Raw genomic sequence first — 23,789 nt, forward strand, 5'->3', positions numbered from 1 at the left:
CCCTTCAATAATTTCTAAATCTACTATGGCTGCAACTTCTGTATTTGTGTTCTTTAATAAAAGTGTTAGTTAGCTTTGTTTCTCTTCTAGGTTGGCATGTTTGATATTGAGCAATCTCAGCTAATCACACATAGCTACATTTGTATATTGATACCCATGTGGCCTCAGCTGTTTTCTTACCTTATAATATGGTTTTGAATGTCTTCTATATACAGGTGGCTATACAAGAGGAGCTGATTCCACTTGAACTGAATTGGCATTAATAACCCTACACCAAAAATTGATGGAGCTGTGAGTATGAGTTTAAGCTCAGTGGATGGAATGGAAAAACTTGCCTTAGAGTTGATGGGTTAAGAATAAGTATAGTGGAGGGAAGAATAAGAAAAAATAGAATGGAGAATGGAGAAAGAATAACAACAAATAGAGTTGAAGTGTCCATATACAAAAGTGCAAAGCATTAGAAATAAAATTGTAGAACTAAAAGCACTATTTAGTATCGGGATGTATGGTATCATAGGTATGACAGAAACTTGACCGGTCAACTCAAGACTGGGAACTAAACATTCCTTGTAATAAAACTTTCAGATGGAGAAAGAGAAAAGGATTGGATTACAGTTTTAGAAAGATAAGATATTATTGAATGAAATGTTCAGAGTGTCTCTGTGTTGAATTAAGATGTAATAGGGGCTCTGCAACAATATGGTAGTCTATACTGGACCATCAAATAGTGAGATGCATTGTGCATTCAAATGCTTGATGCAGAGGCAAACAACCCTCTTAATCCTTTCGCACATGGAAAGTACATTATAGACCATCCAATAGAGAGAAAGAAATAGGGGAGGAGATTTTTAAACAATTTAAAGCGGTTTGCAGAAGTAATAGAACTATAACGACCAAAGATAAGGGTGACACGAACAATGATGATCAAAACGGGAAGGAATTGATAGAAGGTATTCAGGACTGTTTTCTAAGTCAGTACATTATAAATCCAACAATGCAAGGTACAGTACTAGGCCTGCTTCTAAGTAACAAACTGGGCCCAGACAATGTGGGTTGGCAGTCTATTCAATTGGAGAAGGTGAAGGGATACATTTTGAGCCTAATTATGTCCACACCCAAGCTCTACACAATTCCCAGCAGGAATTATTGGATAATGATCAGGATAATTGTTTCCCTCCCTTGCCTGGAGGCACTAATAGCAATTAAACATCCTCAATTGCTACTCTTGCTGATTTTTGATACACTCGCGGGACAGCTTCCCATTGAATGAGTGCCTGTTTCAAGTGTTTACGTGGCTCATCCACATTGCAATATCCAGCTTCACCACAGACCAAGTTGGGCCGGCCGTTGGTGACTCGCAGGTACTTAAGGTAGGGAGGAGGGGTTGATCTGTGATTAAGAAAACAGACATTACCGCCAGGTTCACTTGGCATGGAATCCACCATAACAGAGAGACGCGACTGAGCTAGTGTCATTTGGTTAGCGGCCTTGCTTGCCGATTACCCATGATCATCATCTGATGATTTTGCTTTATTACTAATTAACACACATCAGACAACGTAACATAACATAACAACAACGGATTTAACATGTAACATATTTACAAAAGGGCCGAACTAGCGGTATCAATTTTGTCATTTCAAAGTCCACACTAGTGGCTCTTGTTTCGGGGACCGCGCTGGGGTCGCTTCTATTCAGGTTTCCATACCCACTGAACTGGGGATCGAACGGTGTATCGGCTCTCCTCTCAGAACACCTTCCTCGAGGTCCTGTGGAGCTCTCTTAGACATCACTGGCTGAGAACTACTTTCACGGTCCCATGGTCTTCGGAATTGACTGACAGTCCGTTCCAGTCCAGTCTTCCACAGTTTGGTTTACAGCTGGGCACTTGTAGATCATGACTTGTTGCCTTCCTCCTTCTAGATCTACTTGATGGAGGCTCGTGATTGTAGTACTGCAGGAGTCAGTCTAGCGGGGCAGCTGTTGTATTTTATGCCTTGGTTGGCTGCCATCATTCGGTGGGGAGGTTTTTTGCCCGGTGCCAATCCCATCCGGCCGTGAGTGAACTCACATATTTTGTTTTAGAAGGTTCCTCTCCTGAGGGAGTGTGATCTCCGTCAGATCACCCTTTGTGCATTCTTTGAGCAGTCGAAACAGCCATGTGTCGTATGGAGGCTGGCGGGACCACGACTCACCGTGACCGAGAACACACAAGACAATCACAGCAACAGAAACATGAAGACTTCACCAAATGAGTGCTAGTTTGGTCGCGATTTAACAGCGGAGCTGCACGACCACAGCTACCGTACTACTGTAACCGGACTTACTAAAACAAACACCGGTTGAGGACAAGTCGTTACCCCCAACTTTTGGCTCCACACAGGCATCCAACTGGGCTCTTGCCTGAACAGGTCAAGAGAGAAATCGCTTACCTCCGCGGATCGACGCAGATCACCCTTCAAGCAAATTCTTTGAGCAGCCCATTCAGCCATGTTTCTATGTTTCCCAGTGTGACGTGTGCCAGACGCCATCTCGGTATAGGAGTTAGTGCAGGCGCAGATAACGAATGCTGGAATCATGCAAAGTAGGGAGAAAATGGCTTCAATCAGTGTGCAACGCTGATTTAAAGTGATAGACACCATTTTGGGACATAACGCTCAACTCAACGCACAGTCTTAACCCCGATCATCTGAACGTGTCTTAGAGTGCCTGGAGGATCCCCCATCTATTTAAAGGGACCATGTAGGATTTACAGGTTAGTGGCTCGATTATTGTTTCTGGCTGCCGAGACATTTGTAACTGTTTTTGGAAGTCTCCTACATTGAATACTAGGACATGGAGACATAGCCTAACATTTAGAGCCAGGACGTGCAGGACTGAAGTTAGGAAATGCTTCTACACGCAAAGGGTGGTAGACGTTTGGAATGCTGTTCTGCAGATGGCAGTTGATGCTAGCTCACTTGTGAATGTTAAATCTGAGATTGATAGATTTCTGTGAACCAATGGTATTAAGGGATATGGAGTTAGGTTACAGATCCACCATGATTTCATTGAATGGCGGAACAGGCTCGAGGGACTAAATGCCACTGCCACTTGTTGTCTCTTGATATGCTCCACCTTCTCCTGCAAGAAAGTGGGACGTGTGTCTGGGTGATGTACCTGTCACGGTTGAAGAGCTGCCATTGTGTGTGGCCTGTGTGTTGTGGGTGAGCAGCTTGTAACAGTGGTAATGTGTAAGGGTGAGAGGTAGCATCTGGTTGGAAGAGTTGAGTACTGATGGAAAGAGTTTGTTGGTATGTGGGGATGGGGGGTGTAGTGCGTGGAGCAGTTGGTAGGAGATGCTACTTGACAGTTGACCTCACTCACCTTGACCACTCATGTCAAAGCATTGAACTTCTTCCTGCACTGCATCAATGTTCATGATGTTGTGTGCCTGGCATTGACTTCGTCCCTCGCTGCCTCCCACTGCCTTTTGGATAAATGTCTGGAGGGCCTCTTGCCCACCCCCCCCACAGATATAGGATGTCTCTCCTTCTGTCCACCTCTTGCACCAAGGTCTCTAGTGCATCAGCAGAGAACCTTGGTGCATGCACTCTCGCAGACCTGGTACCAACTCAGTTCGGCATATTGGTGAGGTCTGGCGTACATATTGGAGGATGTGGGATTTAGAACTGCGCAACCTTTATTCAATGTTTTAACATAACTCATCAGTGTGTGAACATAGGGACGGGACCTGCATCTGTGTTTTATGTGTGCAATGTCTGATCTCTGTTCAGACTCCATGCAGACAGTAACAGGTACCAGCTACCTTTAAGAAATTTCAAAGAAACAACCTCCCTTTAAGAGATTGAGCTCTCTCTGGCAGTGGAAAGCATGAATTGCATTGATTCCACATGCAAGGCCTGGAATGGAACACTGATTGCAGGTAAGTCCTCCGGTGGGCTGAAACTTGCGTCCTGCCTGTGCAGGGGTCGTTGGGCGCTGGGTAATAGCACATCACGCTACGTACGCCCAAAAATGGCCCCTATCCAATTTTTCCCCCTAACGCTTTTAACATCTTCCAGTTCTGATGAAAGGTCTTTGACCTGAAATGTTAACTCTGTTTCTTTCTCCACAGATGCTGCCTGACTTGCTGAGCTTCTCCAGTGTTTTCAGTTTTTATTTAAATGGCTCAGTATGGCCTGCAGAGCAATTTAATGCTAATTTACCATCATGAGGAAACTGGAATTCTTGGTATGAAGTCTCATTTGGGTGTTGATTAGGACAGCTTTCAATTTTGCTACTAGCTTTAAGATAATTAAAAGATTTCCTGGGGCTGGGTTGAAAATAACAATGAGCCAATTATTGAGGAAGGCAGTATAGTAGTATATTAGTCTTTAATGGATAGAATGCCGTTAATAGATTTGTTAATAATCTCATTGGCCTAGTTGACAAACAAAACCCCCCTATTTTGTTCTTTCTGTTTGTACATCTTCCCCTCACTCATGGATCTTCCTTCTTCTACTTTTATAGGTCTTTCCCTTTACTTACATCCTTCTGCCTGATTGGTCTAATAACCTTCTTCACTTTGACAAACAATCTTTGAATTTTTAACCCACTATAACAAAAACATTACTTCATGCAATCTGTCCACAGTCAATAAAGTCTTCTCATAATTTCAGAAGATTGAGTTAAATCTAGAAATTGTAATCATTTATTTATCTTAACTGCTATTAATTATTTGATTATGTACATTCCATGTGTGTAAAGGTTAACAGGGTTGCATACCTCTGCGTCAAGGATTTGAATTCACAATGCACTGGCTGTCAACACCAGGGAAAAAACATCCATTTTTGTTTTAGTTGTGCTACTTACTTATTATTTCAGGAGATCGGAATTGCCTAACCTGCTACCTAAGAATTATGATCTCCTGTTTTCTTTGCTGGTAAGTGCTCTTTTATTCTTTTAGAACTATATAGGTTTATAGCACAGAAGGAGGCCATTCTGTCCGTCATATCTATACCAGCTCTCTGCTAGTGCAATCCAAAACAAATCTCATTGCCGTGGTCTCTCCTTACTTCTCGAGATCTACCTCTGTTTTAAATATTTATCAATTTTCCCTTAAAAGGTGCAAAGCTCTCTCAATCACATCATGTGGCAAAGTCTTCCATGCTGCAACAATTCTGAGTAAATAAATTTCTTCTAACCTTTCTCCTCACTTTTTCTTAGTTTCACTTTTAACTGGTGACCCCGGTCAATGATTCCTCAACCAGAGAAAATAATCTTTCTCTACTCTTTATCAAAAACCTCCATGATTTTAAAAACCTTTATTAAATCTCCTCTCAGCTATATCTTCTGCAGTGGAAATAGTCCCAGTATCTCAAGCCTATCCTCATAACTAAAGTTTTCCATACCTAGTATCATCATGGTGAATCTACATTGTATGCACTTTATGACATTAATATCTTTTCTTATAATGGGGGGGCAGGGTGTCAGCCAAAATTGCACGCAATATTCTAACTATGGCCTAACCATTGTCTGGTGCAAATTTTTCAATGCCTCTTTGCTGTTGTACTTTGGGCCCCTATCTATAAACCCCAAAATACTGTTAGCTTTATTTATGGCTTTATTTGCCTGTGCTTATGCTTTCCAGGCTATTTGCTGTTATCATGTTCGGATGTACATAGAGCTTTGTATACGGTGCTTATTTATACACCACCAGAGACACATCAATAGTTTGTCAAGAGAAACTGGAAGAATTGTGGATTCATTTTAACACAGTCAATCCAATTTGACAATGTAATGGGCAAAGAGGGGGAGGAATTCCTGAATTGCGTATAAGAGAACAATCTTGAACAGTGTGTTTCCAGCCCAACGAGGAAGGAAACAGTACTGGATCTAGTTCTGGGGAATCAAATGGGGCAGGTGGAGCATGTTTCATTGGGGGAGCATTTGGGGAACAGTGATCATAATATCATTAGGTTTAGAATAGTTATGGAAAAGGACAAGGAACAATCAAATGTGAAAATACTTAACTGTAGGAGGGCTAATTTCAGTGAGTTAAAAAAGGATCTTGCCAAGGTGGATTGGAATCAAAAATTGGTTGGCAAAACAGTAATTGAATAATGGGAGGCCTTCAAGGAGGAGTTGGTTCGGGTACAGAGTAGACACATTCCTACGAGGGCATCCAAAGCTAGAGCTCCCTGAATGACTAAAGATGTAGAGATTAAAATTAAATAGAAAAAGGAGGCTTATGATGAATGTAAGGTTCATAATTCGGTAGAGAACCAGGCTGAATACAGAAAGTACAGAGGAGATCTAAAAAAGAGAATAAGAGGGGTAAAGAGAGAGTATGAGAATAGATTAGAGGCTAACATAAAACGGAACCCAAACATCTTTTATAAACATATAAATAGTAAAAGGGTAGTCAAAAGGAAGGGTGGGACCGATATGGGACAAAAAAGATCTTCTTATGGAGGCAGAGGGCATGGCTGAGGTACTAAATGAATATTTCGAATCGGTCTTCACCACAGAAGAGGATGATGCCATTGTAGCAGTAAAGGAGGAGGTAGTAGCGATATTGGATAGGATAAAAATCGATAAAGAGGGAAAAATAGATAAACGGCAGGACAAGTTGAGAAGCATATGGGATTCTGGGCTTTATTGATAGAGGCATAGTGTACAAAAGCAAGGAAGTTATGCTAAACTTTTATAAAACACTGGTTAAGCTTCAGCTCAAGTATTGTGTTCAATTTTGGGCAACACACTTTAGAGACGGTGCAGAAGAATTCACTTGAATGGTACCAGGGATGAGGGACTTCAGTTATGTGGAGAGACTGGAGAAGCTGGAGTTGTTCTCTTTAGAACAGAGAAGGTTAAGGGGTGATTTGATAGAGGTGTTCAAAATCATGAACAGTTTTAATAGAGTAAATAAGGAGAAACTTTTACTTAAAAAATTGGCAGTACTCAAAGTAGAAAAGTCACCCGATCCAGATGGGATGCATCCTAGGTTACTGAGGGAAATAAGGGTAGAAATTGCAGAGGTTCTGGCTACAATCTTCCGATCCTTCTTCAATATCGGGACGGTGCCGGAGGACTGGAGGATTTCAAATATTACACCCTTGTTCAAAAAAGGGGAGAGTGATAAACCCAACAATTACAGGCCAGTCAGCCTAACGTTGGTGGTGGGAAAAATTTTAGAGACAATAATCCATGACAAAATTTCTTGGCACTTGGAAAAGTCTGGGATAATAAATGAAAGTCAGGAAAATCACATTTGACTAACTTGACTGAGTTCTTTGATGAAGTAACGGCGAGGTAATGATAAGGGTAGTGCGGTTAATGCTGTGTACATGGACTTTCAAAAGACATTTGATAAAGTACCACATAATAGACTTGTGTAAACAAACTTAAAGCCCATGGGATTAAAGGGACAGTGGCAGCATGGATACAAAATTGGCAAAGGGACAGAAAGCAGAGAGTAGTGGTGAACGGATGTTTTCCAGACTGATGGGAAGTATACAGTGGTGTTCCCCAGGGGTCAGTATTAGGATCACTGCTCTTTTTGATATATTATTGACATGGACTTGGGTATAATTTCAAAGTTTGCAGATGACTCAAAATTTGGAAGTATAGTCAACAATGTGGAGGATAGTAACAGACTTTAGGAGGACATAGACAGACTGGTGAAATGGGCAGACACATGGCAGATGAAATTTAACGGAGAAGTGTGAATTGATACATTTTGGTAGGAAGAATGAGGAGAGGCAATATAAACTAAATGGTACAATTTTAAAGGGGGTGCAGGAACAGAGAGATTTGAGGATGCACATACACAAATCCTTGAAGGTGGCAAGACAAGTTGAGAAGGCTGTTAAAAAAAGTATATGGGATCCTGGGCTTTATTAATAGAGGCTTAGAGTACAAAAGCAAGGAAGTTATGCTAAAACTTTATAAAACACTGCTTAGGCTTCAGCTGGAGTATTGTGTTCAATTCTGGGCATCACACTTTAGGAAGGATGTCAAGGTCTTAGAGAGGGTGCAGAAGAGAGGTACTAGAATGGTACCAGGGATGAGGGACTTCAGTTATGTGGAGAGACTGGAAAAGCTGGGGCTGTTCTCTTTAGAACAGAGAAGGTTAAGGGGTGATTTGATAGAGGTGTTCAAAATCATGAGCGGTTTTGATAGAGAAAATAAAGAGAAACTATTTCCAGTGGCAGAGGGGTCAGTAACCAGAGGACACAGATTTAAGGTGATTGGTAAAGGAACCAGAGACGACATGAGGAGACATTTTTTTATGCAGCAAATTGTAGTAATCTGGAATGCACTGCCTGAAAGGGTGGTGGAAGCAGATTCAATAGTAACTTTCAAAAAAGGAAATGGATAAATACTTGAAGGGGAAAAACTTACAGGGCTATAGGGAAAGAGCAGGGGAATGGGACTCATGGGATAGCTCTTTCAAAGAACCGGCAGAGGCACTTTGGACAAATAGCCTCCTCTTGTGCTGTACCTACTATGAAACTATGAACTATACTTTTCCATACCTGGTGTCATCATGAAGAATCTACATTGTGCGCACTTTATGGCATTAATATCCTTTCTTATAATTGGTGTTGGGGGGGTGAGGCAAAATTCCATGCAGGGAAGAGATTCTGCTTAGGGAGTATGAGCAGTTAGGGGCTAAATTAAAAAGCAGAACCTCAAAGGTAATAATTAGTGGATTATTACCTGACCCATGAACAAATTTGCATAGGGTAAATAACATTAGAGAGTTAAATTCGTGGCTCAAAGATTGGTGTGGAAGAAATGGGTCTTGATTCATGGGGCACTGGCACCAGTACTGGGGAATGTGGGAGCTGAACCGTTGGAACCGCCTTCATCTGAACCGTGCTGGGGTCAGTGTTCTGGTGAATCGTTTAACTAGGACAGTAGAGAGGGCTTTAAACTAAATAGTGGGGGTGAGGGATCAAGTAAGGGAAGATGTGATTAATTAAAGAAAGAAGACAAGACAAGAGAGCAAGGCAGCAATAAGGGAAATGATAATCAGAGAGTGGCAGGAAGGGACTGAGCATGCAAACTTAAGAGTGCGCCAGCAGGTAAGGCGAGAGGTTGCAAAAATAGTAAAAAGACAGCACTAAAGGCTTTGGGCTCGATTTTACCGTCTGGTTTCCTGTGGGTTTCCAGCGGGGGGCCCCCGGAAATCCCGATATCCAGTCACGTGACCGGATCGCGCCACGATCCCGACCACTTCCGGGTTCCCCGATGACGTGCGGGGCTGCGTGCGCGGCCCCCGCTGGTGGGAATCCCGCAGGCAATTAAAGCCAGCGGGGTTCCACTTGAGTGTACTTACCTTGCTTGTTGAGGTCATTAAATGAGCTGAATCAGCTGTCAAAACAGGAAGTGTGGGATTTTACCTTCAACGCAGTGTGTTTCACACACTGGGGGAAACAGTCTCCCTCCAACCAGGCGTGTTGCAGCCAGCAGCCTGTGGCAGCTGCCAAGGTGCACTCCACGGGGGTGGGGGGGGGGGGGCGGGGAGAGCCCTCAACCACGCAGGAGGCCACCGCGTCACATAGGGCAACCCCTGCCCCCCACCACCCCCCGCCAAGCCAAAGGACAGACCGACGCAAAACCGCAGCCCCAGTCCGAGGAACCACCCACCTACCCTGCACAACCCCTCAGACCAACACCTGCCAGATGGGTGGTGTGTGGACACCCTCGGAGGACGAACAGCATGACCAGCCCCAGCAGCCTCGCAGTCCACGCCATCCGCCGCAGAGACGTGGAGCCCCCCAACACGGTACTGTTGCACGCCCACCTGCACAGCAGGAGGGAGGGCAACCGCAGAGATAGATGCGTCGCAGAGGGCACTACCCTCGCCACAGAGTCCACAGACCGAGGCGCAGCTCCCTGGACCTCTCCGAGCAGCAGTGCACACGGAGGCGCAGATTCACTCGACATGTAGTCGTGGAGATCTGCAGGCTCTTTCATGCCGAGCTGCTCCTGGCTGGCCCCAGCACCATCTGAATACCTGTCACTGCCAAAGTCACCACTGCCCTCCACAACTTCTCCTCCGCACCCTTCCAGGGTGCAGCCGGGTACACCGCCGATGTCTCTCAGTCGTCTGCGCGGAAGAGCCCTGCAAATACACCTGCACCTACTCTGCAGTAACACAATGGGTGGCATCAGTGGTGGGTCCTCATAGTGATACCCAGGAGCGGGCATTATTGTACACAACAGACAGGATTCGCGGAGACATGACAGTGGTGGTGCCAATATAATGTGTGATGTTTGTTCCTCTGAAATTCAATATAGGTAACACCCATGGCAAACCCTCAGACACCCTTGTGCATCCCCTTCATGCTCACGACACGTTTGCCTTATGCTGCCTACTGCACATATGTGATGCATGCCCTGTGGCTGCAGCACAGGTGGTGGCAGGTTGAGTGAGGCTGGCCATGAGGGAGATGCACGAGAGGGTGAGTATGGGATAGAGCCATGAGATTGTATGAGGATTGGGTTGCGTGTTAGTGGCGGGGTGAGTACTGGCGAGGTGAGTAGGTGCAGGTAAGATGAGGATGGGGTTTGAGTGGGTATGAGGGGTGATGTGACAGAGTAGCGTTGGCAGTGCCGAAGGAGATGTGGGGTGGGGGCAGTGATGTGGCAGACGGAGTGTAGGGGAAAGACTACGTGTTCTCACTGTGGCTGACCTACTGCGGTCATTGGAGCGCCTCCTGCACTGTATGCAGGTGGGCGATATGTTGGTGGCGCAGGTGACCTCCTCTGCCACCTCGAGCCAGGCCTTCTTGGTGGCAGAGGCAGGCCGCTTCCTCCCGCCCGCCAGGTGGAAGATCTCTGTCCTCCCCCTCCTCCTCACCCCATGTATTGATACCTGGGGTGAGGCATCATTAAACTGGGAGCAGCCTTCCCCCTAGGCTGCTCCATGCTGTAATTTGTTCCATTGGTTGCAGCATCTATCAGTGGAGGACTGCCCCTTTAACTAGAGAGCCTCCAGTTGACAGATCGTACTGCGCATGCGCAGCCCGCCCAACGTGCAGACCAGCAGCGCGGACCCCGGCGGAGCAGGTAAGTAGCTCCAATTAGTGGATTGCCTGCTACGATCGCGCGGGCAACCCACTAATTTCACCGGGCGCAGAGGCCACGCACCCGAAACCCAACCCGCCGGAAACCCGCAGGCCTGCTAAAATCAGGCCCTTTGTTTCTGAATGCATGTAGCATTCGTAACAAAATGGATGAATTTTTTTTTTTTATTTGTTCACGGGATGTGGGCGTCGCTGGCAAGGCCAGCATTTATTGCCCATCCCTAATTGCCCTCGAGAAGGTGGTGGTGAGCCGCTCAAATAGAAATAAATATGTACGATCTGATAGTCATTACAGAGGCATGGCTGGTTAGACCACACCTGGAGTACTGTGAGCAGTTCTGGGCACCGCACCTTCGGAAGGACATATTGGCCTTGGAGGGAGTGCAGCATAGGTTTACTAGAATGATACCAGGACTTCAAGGGTTGAGTTACGAGGAGTGATTACACAAATTGGGGTTGTATTCTCTGGAGTTTCGAAGGTTAAGGGGTGATCTGATCGAAGTTTATAAGATAATAAGGTGAACGGATAGGGTGGATAGAGAGAAACTATTTCCGCTGGTTGGGGATTCTAGGAGTAGGGGGAACAGTCTAAAAATTAGAGCCAGACCTTTCAGGAGCGAGATTAGAAAACATTTCTACACACAAAGGGTGGTAGAAATTTGGAACTCTCTTCCACAAATGGCAATTGATACTAGCTCAATTGCTAAATTTAAATCTGAGATAGATATCTTTTTGGCAATCAATGGTATTAAGGGATATGGGCCAAAGGCGGGTATATGGAGTTAGATCACAGATCAGCCATGATCTTGTCAAATGGCAGAGCAGGCACGAGGGGCTGAATGGCCTACTCCTGTTCCTATGTTCCTATGATAACAAAGGCTGGAACCTGAATATTTAAGGATACTTGACATTTTGGAAGGACAGGAAGCTAAGAAAAGGTGGTGGGGTAGCTCTGTTAATTAAGGATGACATGAGTATTATAGAGAGAAATGATCTTAGTTCTAAAGACCAAGATGTAGAATCAGTTTGGGTAGAGATAAAAAAATAGTTAAGGCAAGAAGTCACTTGTGGGAGTTGTTTATAGGCCCCCTAACAGTAACCACACTGTGGGACAGGGTATACAGGAAGAAATAATGGGGGGTTTTAAGAAAGGAACAGTGATAATCATGGGTGATTTTAATCTACATATAGATTGGAAGAATCTGATGGGCAAAGGTAGCCTAGAAGATGAGTTCCTGGAGTGCTTTTGGGACAGTTTCTTAGAGCAGCACATTCTAGAACCAATCAGAGAGCAGGCTATTCTAGATCTGGTAATGTGTAATGAGACAGGATTAATTAATGACCTCATTGTAAAGGAGCCACTAGGTGGCAGTGATCACAATATGATTGAATTTCACGTTCAGTTTGAGGGAGAGAAGAGTAGGTTTAAGACTAGTGTTTTAAACTTAAATAAGGGAAATTATGAGGGCATGGAGACAGAGCTGGCTAAAGTGAACTGGGAAATTAGGCTAAGGGATAGGTCAGTAGAGATGCAGTGGCAGACATTTAATGAGATATTTCATAACACTCAGCAAAGATACATTCCAGTGAGAAAGAAAGACTCCAGGGGAAGGACATACTAACCGTGGCTAATTAAGAAAGTTAAAGATACTATCAAATTGAAAGAAAAAGCATACAACTCCACAAAGATTAGTGGCAGGTCAGAAGATTGGATACAATATAAAAAACAGCAAAGAATAATAAGGAGGGAGAAGTTAAAGTACGAGAGAAAGCTAGCTAGAAATATAAAAACAGTAGTAAGAGTTTCTACAGGTATTTAAAAGTGAGTGTTGGTCCTCTAGCGAGTGAGTCTGGGGAATTAATAATGGAGAACAAGGAAATGGCGGATGAATTGAACAGATATTTTGTGACCGTCTTCACTGTAGAGGATATAAATAACATGCCAGAAATAATTGTGAATCAAGCGGTGAAAGGGAGGATCTTAAAACATTTACAATCACCAGGGAAAGGGTTCTGTAAAAATTATTAGAACTAAAAGCTGACAAGTCCCCAGGTCCTGACGGACTTCATCCTAGAGTCTTAAAAGAAGTGGCTGCAGAGATAGTAGATGCATTGGTATTAATTTTCCAAAATTCCCTAGATTCTGGAAGGGTCCCATCAGATTGGAAAATAGCAAATGTAACTCCTCCAATCAAGAAAGGAGGGAGACAGAAAGCAGGAAACTACAGGCCAGTTAGCTTAACATCTGTCATGGGGAAAATGCTAGAATCTATTAGTAAGGAGGTTATAGCAGGGCACTTAGAAAATCTCAATGCAATCAGGCAGGGTCAACAAGGCTTTGTGAAAGGGAAATCGTGTTTGACTAATTTATTAGAGTTCTTTGGGGAAGTAACAAGCAATGTGGATAAAGGGGATCCTGTGGATGTGGTGTACTTGGATTTCCAGAAGACACTTGACAAGGTACCACATCAAAGGCTACTACACAAAATAAGAGCTCATGGTGTAGGGGGTAACATATTAGCATGGATAAAGGATTGGTTAGCTAACAGGAAACAGAGAGTAGGCATAAATGGGTCATTTTCAGGTTGGCAAGATGTAACGAGTGGAGTGCCACAGGGAACAGTGCTTGGGCCTCAACTATTTACAATCTATATCAATGACTTGGATGAAGGGACCGAATGTATGGTTACTAAATTTGCTGATGACACACATGTAGGTAGGAAAGTAAATTGTGAAGAGGACATAAGGGGTCTGCAAAGCGATATAGATAGGTTAAGTGAGTGGGCAAAAATTTGGCAGATGGAGTGTAATGTGGGAAAATATGAACTTGTCCACTTTGGCAGGAGGAATAGAAAAGCAGTATATTATTTAAATGGAGAAAGATTGCAGAACTCTGAGGTACAGAGGGATCTGAGTGTCCTAGTACATGAATCACAAAATGTTAGTATGCAGGTACAGCAAGTGATTAGGAAGGCAAATGGAATGTTGTCATTTATTGCAAGGGGAATGGAATATATAAGTAGAGATGTTTTGCTTCAGTTGTACAGGGCATTGGTGAGACCACATCTAGAATACTGTGTGCAGTTTTGGTCTCCTTATTTAAGAAAGGACATAATTGCTTTAGAGGTGGTTCAGAGAAGGTTCACTCAACTGATTCCTGGGATGAGGGATTTATCTTATGAGGAAAGGTTGGACAAGTTGGGCCTGTATACACTGGAGTTTAGAAGAATGAGAGGTGATTGTATTGAAACATATAAGATCCTGAGGGGACTTGAAGGCATAGATGCTGAGAGGATGTTTCCCTTGTGGGAAAGACTAGAACTAGAGGATACAGTTTAATAATAAGGGGTCTCCCATCTAAGATGGAGATGAGGAGAATTTTTTTCTCTCAGAGGGTTGTGAATCTGTGGAACTCCCTTTCCCAGAGAACGGTGGAGGCAGGGTCATTCAATATTTTTAAGGCTGAGTTAGGTAGATTTCTGATTAACAAGGGAGTCAAAGGTTATAGTAGGTAGACGGGAAAGTAGGGTTGAGGTCACAATCAGATCAGCCATGATCTTATCAAATGGCAGAGCAGGCGCGAGGGGCCGAATGGCCTACTCCTGCTCTTAATTCATATGTTCGTAGTATTCTAACTATGGCCTAACCATAGTCTAGTGCAAATTGATCATGACCTCTTTGCTGTTTGGGCCCTATCTATAAACCCCAAAATACTGCTGGCTTTTTATATGGCTTTATTTGCCTGTGCTTTTGCTTTCCAGGCTACTTGCTTTTATAATGTATGTAGAGCTCTGTATACAGTGCTTATGTATACACCACCAGAGACACTTCAATAATTTGCCAAGAGAAATTCAATAATTTGCCAAGAGAAATTGGAAGATTCATGGATTCTTTTTAAACAGTCAATCCAATTAGTATGTGGCATAATTTCTACTGGGGTTCCATACTAACCTGCTTATGTTTTGCACATTAATTTCACATTAAACTCACCAGAGAAAGTTAGGGTTCATAATTAACAGCGTAAGTATCCTTTTAATGATGTGATAATTGTTAATCAACTTCTCCGACCCAGAAAGGGAACAATTTAAACTGTTGAGTCTCAATCCTGCATGTAGTAACTTGTTCTTTGAGATTTAAAAAATTTCTAATGTTAAATTTTTAAATGTTTTTCTTACTTTTCCTTCTATCTCTTTTCTCTCTTTCTCTTAATCCAATCTTTCCCTCTTTATTTCTCTTTCTGTACCTGATTTGACTCTAATTGACCCCCTTCTCTGTTGTTCCTCTGATTCTTTCTCAATCCTTAAATCTCATTGGTTAAGGAGATACTCTGTTGGTCCCGGTGATTCCTGATGTCCCACTGCCGCCCTGCTATCAGCTCGCACTTCCAGCAAGTTATGGCACAAATTCTATTCCAGCTGAAGGGTGCAGGAAAAAGTCTAACTAACAGCATGCATCGTGAGATTTGCCCTATGTAAGATTTGGCCCTATGTAAATTTATCAGAGCCAGTAAGACTTGATTGAAACTTATCTTAAAATAAATATGGAAATATTTTATTAAATATATTATACCCAGATTGAAAATCTACGTTGGGAGTGGACTTCTGACTATAGATGGTGTTATAAAACTGGGGCAATAATCTGATAGTATTTCCAGTTAGTGACTTCACTAATAATTGTATTGAGTGAGTCTTGAATGAGCTACTTTTTATTAATCTCAGTTAGAATTTTAAAAATTCCAGTGAAAATGCAAAATTTGTACAAATTAGAAACTTAAAGAAATAATTATATTTATTAACATTTAAAACATACATAAATACGATTTGCATAAATACTACAGATCAATTTCACACAGTTCAACATTACTCAGGATCTATTCTATAAACAAAAAATAAATACACAACAGTTTATATATATTATTAAAATATAGGATGGGGTAAAAATAAACAATTAAATATAAATAACATTGAACAGTGTAAACAATATTTTCCAAAAAAATTGCTAACATTTGCGTCAATAACAACTTCTTAAGTTTACAATAATATTTAGTGCAGTCCACTAATACATTATCAGTTCTTTTACAGAAGAACCTTCACACACACTGATGAAAGATTGTTTTACCAAATGCTGAACTACAACGTCCATACGGTGAGGCGGTTGTTACCTTGCGCTTAACCACATTTTAGAGAATGGATTGACGCTGGAATTGGCGGAAAGCCGAACTGTTCCGGTCACTTCGTGTGTTCCGGGTGGGTGCTGATGTAAGCCAGCCACCGCTGGAACTGGATTCATAGCCAATGAAGGCTCATGTATTCCAGTACAACTTAAACGTGTAACTCTCACGTAATAAAAAAAGATTCAACGACTTCGGGGTGGAGTGGAGGGAAGAATTGACGATCCTGCCAAATTAAAAAAAATAACTTGGCAATGGGCTTTCCACCTGGTTTGGTTTGAATCCAATCAATCCCGTAGTTACAATTCCTTCCCTGCACTACACCCACTTGTTAATCACTGGTAAATAAATAATAAATAAATAAATAGTCTCCGTGCATTAGAAAGACTGAGCTCCTGTTCCACCAAATCTCAGGTTTAAGGCCGCTGTATAAATTTACAGAATCGATACCGATTTCATGAAGCGAATGGCTCGGGATGTTTTCTCGATGAATGTAGTGAAGTCTCTAAGGATGACATGTACTTTCACCTGTCTGCTCCAATCTGTTGGCAGGTCTGAGGCAGAAACCTCCTGCCCGCTCTCGGCCAGATCGGTGCTGCCAAACTCAGCATTTAACTGAAATAAAAAGGAAACAGTTCGGTGACTCTGGTTTTCAGACTCATGTAAACACAGACTATCAGAGGCGGCTTTAGTAACTGTTTCTGTTTACACTTACCTGGTATGTGACCAATTCAGCCAGGCGCTGGGTGCTGGATCTCATCCATATCACTTGGTCATTTGAACTCGGGATGAATCTTTCCACCAATAATAAGAAGGGGTTGTACTTCTGAAGGCCAGAGGCAATCGCTTTGAGGCATGTTTCCTGAATAGGGAAAATACAATTAATATATAAACTTGTTAAACTTCTTAAACAAAATAGAAGCAGTTTACTCTCACTACGTTTTGAAAACGTGTACCTTAATTTCAAACAAACGGTAGGCATCCACAGATATTTTGTAACGTTTATCACTCAGTGGTGTATCCTATAGTCTCTGTTGATCAGTGTTATCAAGTTTGTATAGGCTGTTTTATTGATATACTATAACCACGGTAAACTAAGAAGGAAATATATCGTGAAAGTGGCCCAGTCTGCTTTATTTTTTATATAAACGTAATTTGTGATGTCCCAATTTTCTCTGAAACTTCTGCTCCAACTAGTTCTCACTCACCTTGTGGAAACCCATTTTTAAGCATCTGTCCTGAGCTTGGATTTGTGGTAGGTCGAAATTGTAACTGAGCAGCGAGCTTCGGTCTCCGTCACAGAACGAGAAATACTCACACAGCTGGAGGGGAAAGAAAAGGTCAGACGGTGAGTGAGCGAGTCCCTGCCCAAAGGTCCCAGTCCCCCAACCCTCGCTCCTCAATCCACAGCCTCTAGTCCCTGGTTCCCGGGCCCCGATCCCCGGTCCTCAGCCGCGAGTCTGGTCCCCGGTAGCAGCTCCCAGCCCCAGTTCCTATCTCACCTGTGCGTCCCGTAGTTTAGCCGCTGTTTTCTGGATCTGCAGCGCCAGGGAGTCGCAGGCTGCACAGTTCAGGGGGGCTGATCCAGGTAAATGCTCCGCCGTTTCTACCAGATCCCCCACAGGGAAAGCAGCGACTGTTCCAAACAGCACCAGGAAAAGTTGGCAAAAATCTGCAGGGAAAGAGACAAAATGAAATGAGAAATCACGACTCCTCCAAACTCTCTAAAATGAGATATTCACAGATAACTGGGCGCAATGTTCACTAACATTGGACAGATCTCATGTTGCACTGCTCTTCTCTGTTCTTTGCACAAAGATCTGGAATTTGTAGCTTTCTCCAGCCCTTTCCCCCACTATTTATTAATCGCTACCTTTGGGGAAATCCCGTTAGTAATTTCCTATTGCATTTTTTTACGTCACAGGATCAATTACTCACGATTGAGGGCACACAAGGTAAAGGATCCTCAGGAGTGATGACACGATGTCAGGTTCAGATATCATAACGATCACCTGAACTCCCAAGATTACTGTGACACTTCAATTATACCAATCGACAGTTCCTGTCGGCAAAAAAATAAATCCTCACTACAAAAATACTTTATAAAATTAAAATAATGTTTAAACGAATGAAAATAATAAAACAATTCCCTGAGGGGATTGCCAAATTATGACGTAAATACACTGTTCACCCAGTGGTTATCCCTTCAGTGGATCACATTTTTAATATAAAAGAAAAATACTGCCAACTGCAATTGTACTCATTTTTTGGGTCCATTTTTTGTGCTGACAATGAGTCTCAGTCTAAACACAACTCTCCGTCCGTGCTATATGTTACTGCAACTTTATTGATAATACCTTTTTCAGTGGTATTAATAAAACCCAGAAACACAATGACAACTTCAAAACCATAAGCATTTTCATTAATATTCCCAAATTGCTTTATTCTATGACTATATTATGATTGTATTATACTCAGCTTCATTCTCTATTTCTTAACCTATGCTTTTTTGTTTTTTGGTTGAGAAAAATAATTTTATACTTTAAAATACTTGAATTATTGTAGAAAAGTCAACTAAATATTGGAGGGGTGATTGATCTTTTGAAGTGGAGATTGGGTGTGTACAGCTGATTAGCAACCATTCTTTCACTTCTGAACTGAGCTGAAACCAATTGGACGAAAGACTGCTGTTTCTTTTGACTGTAAGGGTCCAGCATAAAATGAGCTTAGCTTCAATCAGTTTCCAAATTACCATATGCTTGCAGCACAAAACTGTCTGTAATAACTCATTGGCACCAAAGTGACAATCTCATTCAGAAAGGTGAATAATAAGCAAAACTGAAGTTTCACTCTGGGGTACGTAGCAAGTGTTCTTTTGAGGTGGGGGCATGTTAACAAACATGGAGATGCAGAAAAGGTTTCCTGTTCACTGTTTGTAGTGAAATTGTAAATATGCTTTTTATACTTGTCTCCCGGATGATTTTCTCTGCTCTGTTATTGTGGGAAAATCATAAATGTGTTCCTTGTACTCATATTTACAATTTCATTACAAATAGTGAAGAGGAAATCTTCCCCCACTGTTGCAGAAATAAAAGGACCTTGATGTTCATTCAGGCCGCTATTCAATCTGACTGGGAGTGGGAAGTGCACTATTCCACATTATTGCCATTCCTTAACTTGATGAATGCAAATTTCAAGAAGGGATTGAGAGTCAAGTAATGGACAATTGCAAACTATTAACAATGCAGCATTAGTGGACACTGTAATGGCTGGTGAATCTCAGGTGAGTAAACTACACCTTTGGGTTCAGTCGGTGTAAACCAAAGGGTTACTTTTACAAACCTATGCTGCTGGTGTGCAGCCTTGCCCACTGGGGAGCACATATTGTGAAGTCCATGCACTGAATGTTTTTCCATCCTCCGAAATAAGTGAATGGAAAATCTTGGGAAATGTGTGCCCATGTTCCCCATATGTAGTTCTGGTGGGTGATACTCTTCACTAGGAACATAAATTACTCCTCATGTGCTGACTAGTGTATTTATTTTTCCCACCCCATTCCAGTTGCTTCTTTTAAAAAAAATGGCATACAATTATTTTTAAGTTTTATCTTGCGAAAGTTTTGGAAGAAAATTATATTTCAGCACATTATTTTTAAATCTTGGATGTTTTACTGAAGTATGTTATATTGGAAAAGAAGGGGATCCCATATCCTTATATTAAAATGCTGAGGCCCCTGCTGTATACTGGTTGTATAGGAATTCCAACCAAGTGTCAGCTATCCATTGCTTCCTATTGAATATGTTCAATTTTTCAATTTTTTCTCAGTCCTAAAATTGTAGATTATTGTAACATTAAATTATAAAAAATATGAAAAGCATGAAAGAGCATGGAACTCAAATCCTCTTTTGTAGCCTGTCTTACAAACATTGTAGTGCATTAACTGTAAGCTGGATCTGCAGCGCCAGGGAGTCGCAGGCTGCACAGTTCAGGGGGGCTGATCCAGGTAAATGCTCCGCCGTTTCTACCAGATCCCCCACAGGGAAAGCAGCGACTGTTCCAAACAGCACCAGGAAAAGTTGGCAAAAATCTGCAGGGAAAGAGACAAAATGAAATGAGAAATCACGACTCCTCCAAACTGAAGAGAGTGGATCGTGAACTGAGTGGGAACTTGAGAATTTGATAAGAGTGGGAATTCAGTGTAGAGGGTGAAGGAGGTGCTAATTTTTTTTAAAAAGCAAAAAAAAAACCAAACACACTAAAAAGTAATTATCTATAAATAAATATAGACTAAGAATTGGCAGAGCAGGTTGTGTGTCTGGACTGGAGTATGTGGGAGTTGTGCACATCGAGAATGTCCTGAGCGAACACATCTGCAGTAGATGTCTCCGCCTTGAATCTCGCCCGCTCAGAGTCATTGAGCTGTAGTGCGAGTTGGAGACACTCTGATACAAAAGGGAGGGGGAAGAGTATCTGGACAGTTTGCTCCAGACCTCGGTCACACCTCGTAGAGAGGTACAGGATCAGAACGGGGTTGGTGTAACCAATAGTGTACAGATTAAGGGGAACCCAGGTGAGATAGAGAACGAGGATCCGCAGAAACTGATCCTATCCAACCGGTACATTGCACTTGCTACCTGTGAGGATAATGATAAAGACTGTCGGAAGAACATCCAGAATGCTGACCGTAGCACCCTGGAGCAGGAGGCTGTCCAAAGGGAGGAGGAGGAGGAGAAGCGTGATGTGGTCGTTGTAAGGGATTCAATAATTAGGGCGACAGATAGCATCCTTTGTAAGCAGGATCGAGAGTCCCACATGGTATGTTGCCTATCTGGTGCCAGTGTGAGGGGCATCTCCAACTGGCTTGAAAGGATATTGGAGAGGGAGGGGGAGGATCCAGTTGTTGTAATCCATATTGGGAACAACAACATTGGAAAGAGTAGGCAAGATGCCCTGTTCAGAGAGTACCAGGAGCTAGGAGCTAAATTAAAAAACAGGACCTCAGGGGTTACAATTTCTGGATTATTACCTGAGCCACGTACAAATTGGCGTAGGGATAAGCAGATTAGGGAGGAGAATATGTGGCTGAAGGAGTGGTGTGGGAAAGAGGGGTTCCATTTCATGGGATACTGGCACCAGTACTGGGACAGGAAGGAACTATACCGTTGGGATGGGCTCCACCTGAACCGGGCTGGGACCAGGGCCCTAACGGAAAGGATATATGGGGTGGTCACAAGGACTTTAAACTAGTAAATTGGGTGGGGGGGGAGGGCTCAGGTGGAAAAGGAAGTATAAATAATAATTCTAAAATGAACAAAAAGGAAGAGAGTAGAATAATAGGCAGAAATTATGCTTTAGGCACTACAGGTAAAGGGAAAACTAAAAGATGTAAAGTAATTAAATCTGGAGAGAGAGATAAGCAATGTGTGAGAAAAACAACATTAGAGCAGAAGGACAGGTCGGAGTGTGTGGCCCAAATAAGCATTCTTTATACAAACGCACGGAAGAAATTGTATGAGTTGCAGGCGCAAATTCAACTTAGAGGGTACAATATGGTAGCCATTACTAAGACATGGTTGCAAGACGGTCAGGACTGGGAACTGAATATACCAGGTTATAAGGTCGATAGGAAGGATAGGGAAACTGGTAGAGGGGGAGGAGTAGCCTTAGTGATTAAAGGTGAAATTACTTCAATGATAAGAGAGGATATAACGAGAAGAAAGCAGGAAGTGGAGACTTTATGGGTAGAATTAAGAAATAGAAAAGGATTAAGACTGTAGTGGGTGTTGTGTATAGGCCCCCTGGTAACATCTGTGAAATGACAGAATGTATAAATGCAGAGATTAGACAAGTGTGTAGCAAAGGCAGAATGGTTTTAACGGGGGATTTTAACTTTCATGTAGATTGGGATAAGCAGACGAGCACGTGTCAGAAAGGTACCAAATTTCTTGAGTGTGTTCAGGACAGTCTTCTGCAACAATATATCCTAGAACCAACAAGGGGGCAGGCCACATTAGGTTTAATAATGAGTAACGAGCCAGATTTAGTTAACAACCTAAGGGGGCATTAACTTTTAGCTAACAGCAATCAAAATAAGATAAAGTTCAACATTGTGATTGAAAGGGAGAGACCCATATCAGCTACTACGATTCTAAATTTAGTTAAAGCCAACTTCAATGGAATGAGACAGAGACTGTCCACAGTAAACTGGGCAAATCTGTTAATGGGTAAAACAACAGAAGATCAGTGGGAGGTGTTCAAAAAAGAATTTAACATGATACAGAACCAGTTTATACCCCTAAGGGGCAAGAGCGTTACTTGCCAAAAAAAAAGCCACGGACGACAAAAGAGGTAAGGGACAACATAAAACTAAAAGAAAAAGCATACAAAAATGCAAAAAATAGCACAGATCCTGGCGACTGGGAGAGATACAAAGAACAGCAAAGGGTGACAAAACAGATAGTAAGAGCTACAAAAGGGAGTATGAAAAGAAACTTGCAATGTGGGCTGCTTAAAAACTGATAATGATGATATTGTAAATGAAAATAAGGAAGTGGCGGACATGTTAAATAATTATTTCAGTATTTACAGTAGAGGAAGAGGATAGCATGCCAGACACCCCAAGGAAACTGATTTTGAATCAGGGACGGGGACTTATCATCATTAACGTAAGCAAATTAACAGTAATGAAGAAAATAATGGCAGTAAAGAGTGACAAATCCCCAGGACCAGATGGTTTCCATCCTAGGGTTTTAAAGGAAGTAGGTGAGAACATTGCAGATGTCCGAAAAATAATCTTCCAAACTTCTCTCAATTCAGGAACCATTCCTTTAGATTGGAAAATTGCACATGTCACTCCGCTATTTAAGAAAGGTGAGATAGGGAAACCAGGGAATTATAGACCAGTTAGCCTAACATCTATTGTTGGGAAATTACTAGAATCTATAATTAAGGAGCGAGTGACTGAACACCTTGAAAATTTTCAGCTGATCAGAGAGAACCAGCATGGATTTGTAAAGGTAGGTCATGCCTGACAAACCGGATTGAATGTTTTGAAGAGGTGACTAAAGTAGTGGACAGGGGAATGTCTGTGGATGTTGTTAATACAGATTTCCAGAAGACATTTAATAAAGTAGCTCATAAGGGACTGTTAGCTAAAGTTGAAGCTCATGGAATTGAGGGCAAATTATTGACCTGATTAGGAAATTGTCTGAGCGGCAGGAGACAGAGAGTAGGGATAATGACCAGGTACTCAAATTGGCAGGCTGTGACTAGTGGTGTCCCACAGGAATCTGTGTTGGAGCCTCAACGACTCACTGCATTTATTAACAACTTAGATGATGGGATAGAGAGCCACCTATCCAAGTTTGCCGATCACACATAGATAGGCAGCATTGTAAGCAGTGAAGATGGAAGCATAAAATTAGAGAGCTATTAATAGATTAAGTGAATGGACAAAACTGTGGCAAATGGATTTGAATGTAGGCAAGTGTGAGGTCATCCACTTTGGACCTAAAAAGGATAGATCAGAGTACTTTCTA

At 42.4% G+C, this 23,789-nt stretch overlaps 1 protein-coding gene across 1 annotated transcript; it reads right to left on the reverse strand.

Moving 5' to 3' along the window:
• Positions 1-16,012: 16,012 nt before the first annotated feature.
• LOC137333893 (interleukin-6-like) lies at positions 16,013-18,059 on the reverse strand. The gene is made up of 5 exons (XM_067998263.1): positions 18,021-18,059; positions 17,754-17,923; positions 17,460-17,573; positions 16,967-17,113; positions 16,013-16,866 (listed from the first exon to the last, which is right to left on the reverse strand). The coding sequence occupies exons 1-5, from the start codon at positions 18,034-18,036 to the stop codon at positions 16,687-16,689; spliced, it is 627 nt and encodes a 208-aa protein (XP_067854364.1). The 5' UTR covers positions 18,037-18,059; the 3' UTR covers positions 16,013-16,686.
• Between the last annotated feature and the right edge of the window lie 5,730 nt (positions 18,060-23,789).

Source organism: Heptranchias perlo, chromosome 2 (assembly GCF_035084215.1).
Source record: "Heptranchias perlo isolate sHepPer1 chromosome 2, sHepPer1.hap1, whole genome shotgun sequence".
In the NCBI taxonomy this organism is placed as follows: domain Eukaryota; kingdom Metazoa; phylum Chordata; class Chondrichthyes; order Hexanchiformes; family Hexanchidae; genus Heptranchias; species Heptranchias perlo.

Coding starts and splice junctions, on each gene's coding strand:
- LOC137333893 (XM_067998263.1), bottom strand. Junction 17,574..17,753: donor CTAAACTACGGGACGCACAG/GTGAGATAGGAA, acceptor TTTCCCCTCCAG/CTGTGTGAGTATTTCTCGTT. Junction 16,867..16,966: donor CTGAATTGGTCACATACCAG/GTAAGTGTAAAC, acceptor TTTTTATTTCAG/TTAAATGCTGAGTTTGGCAG.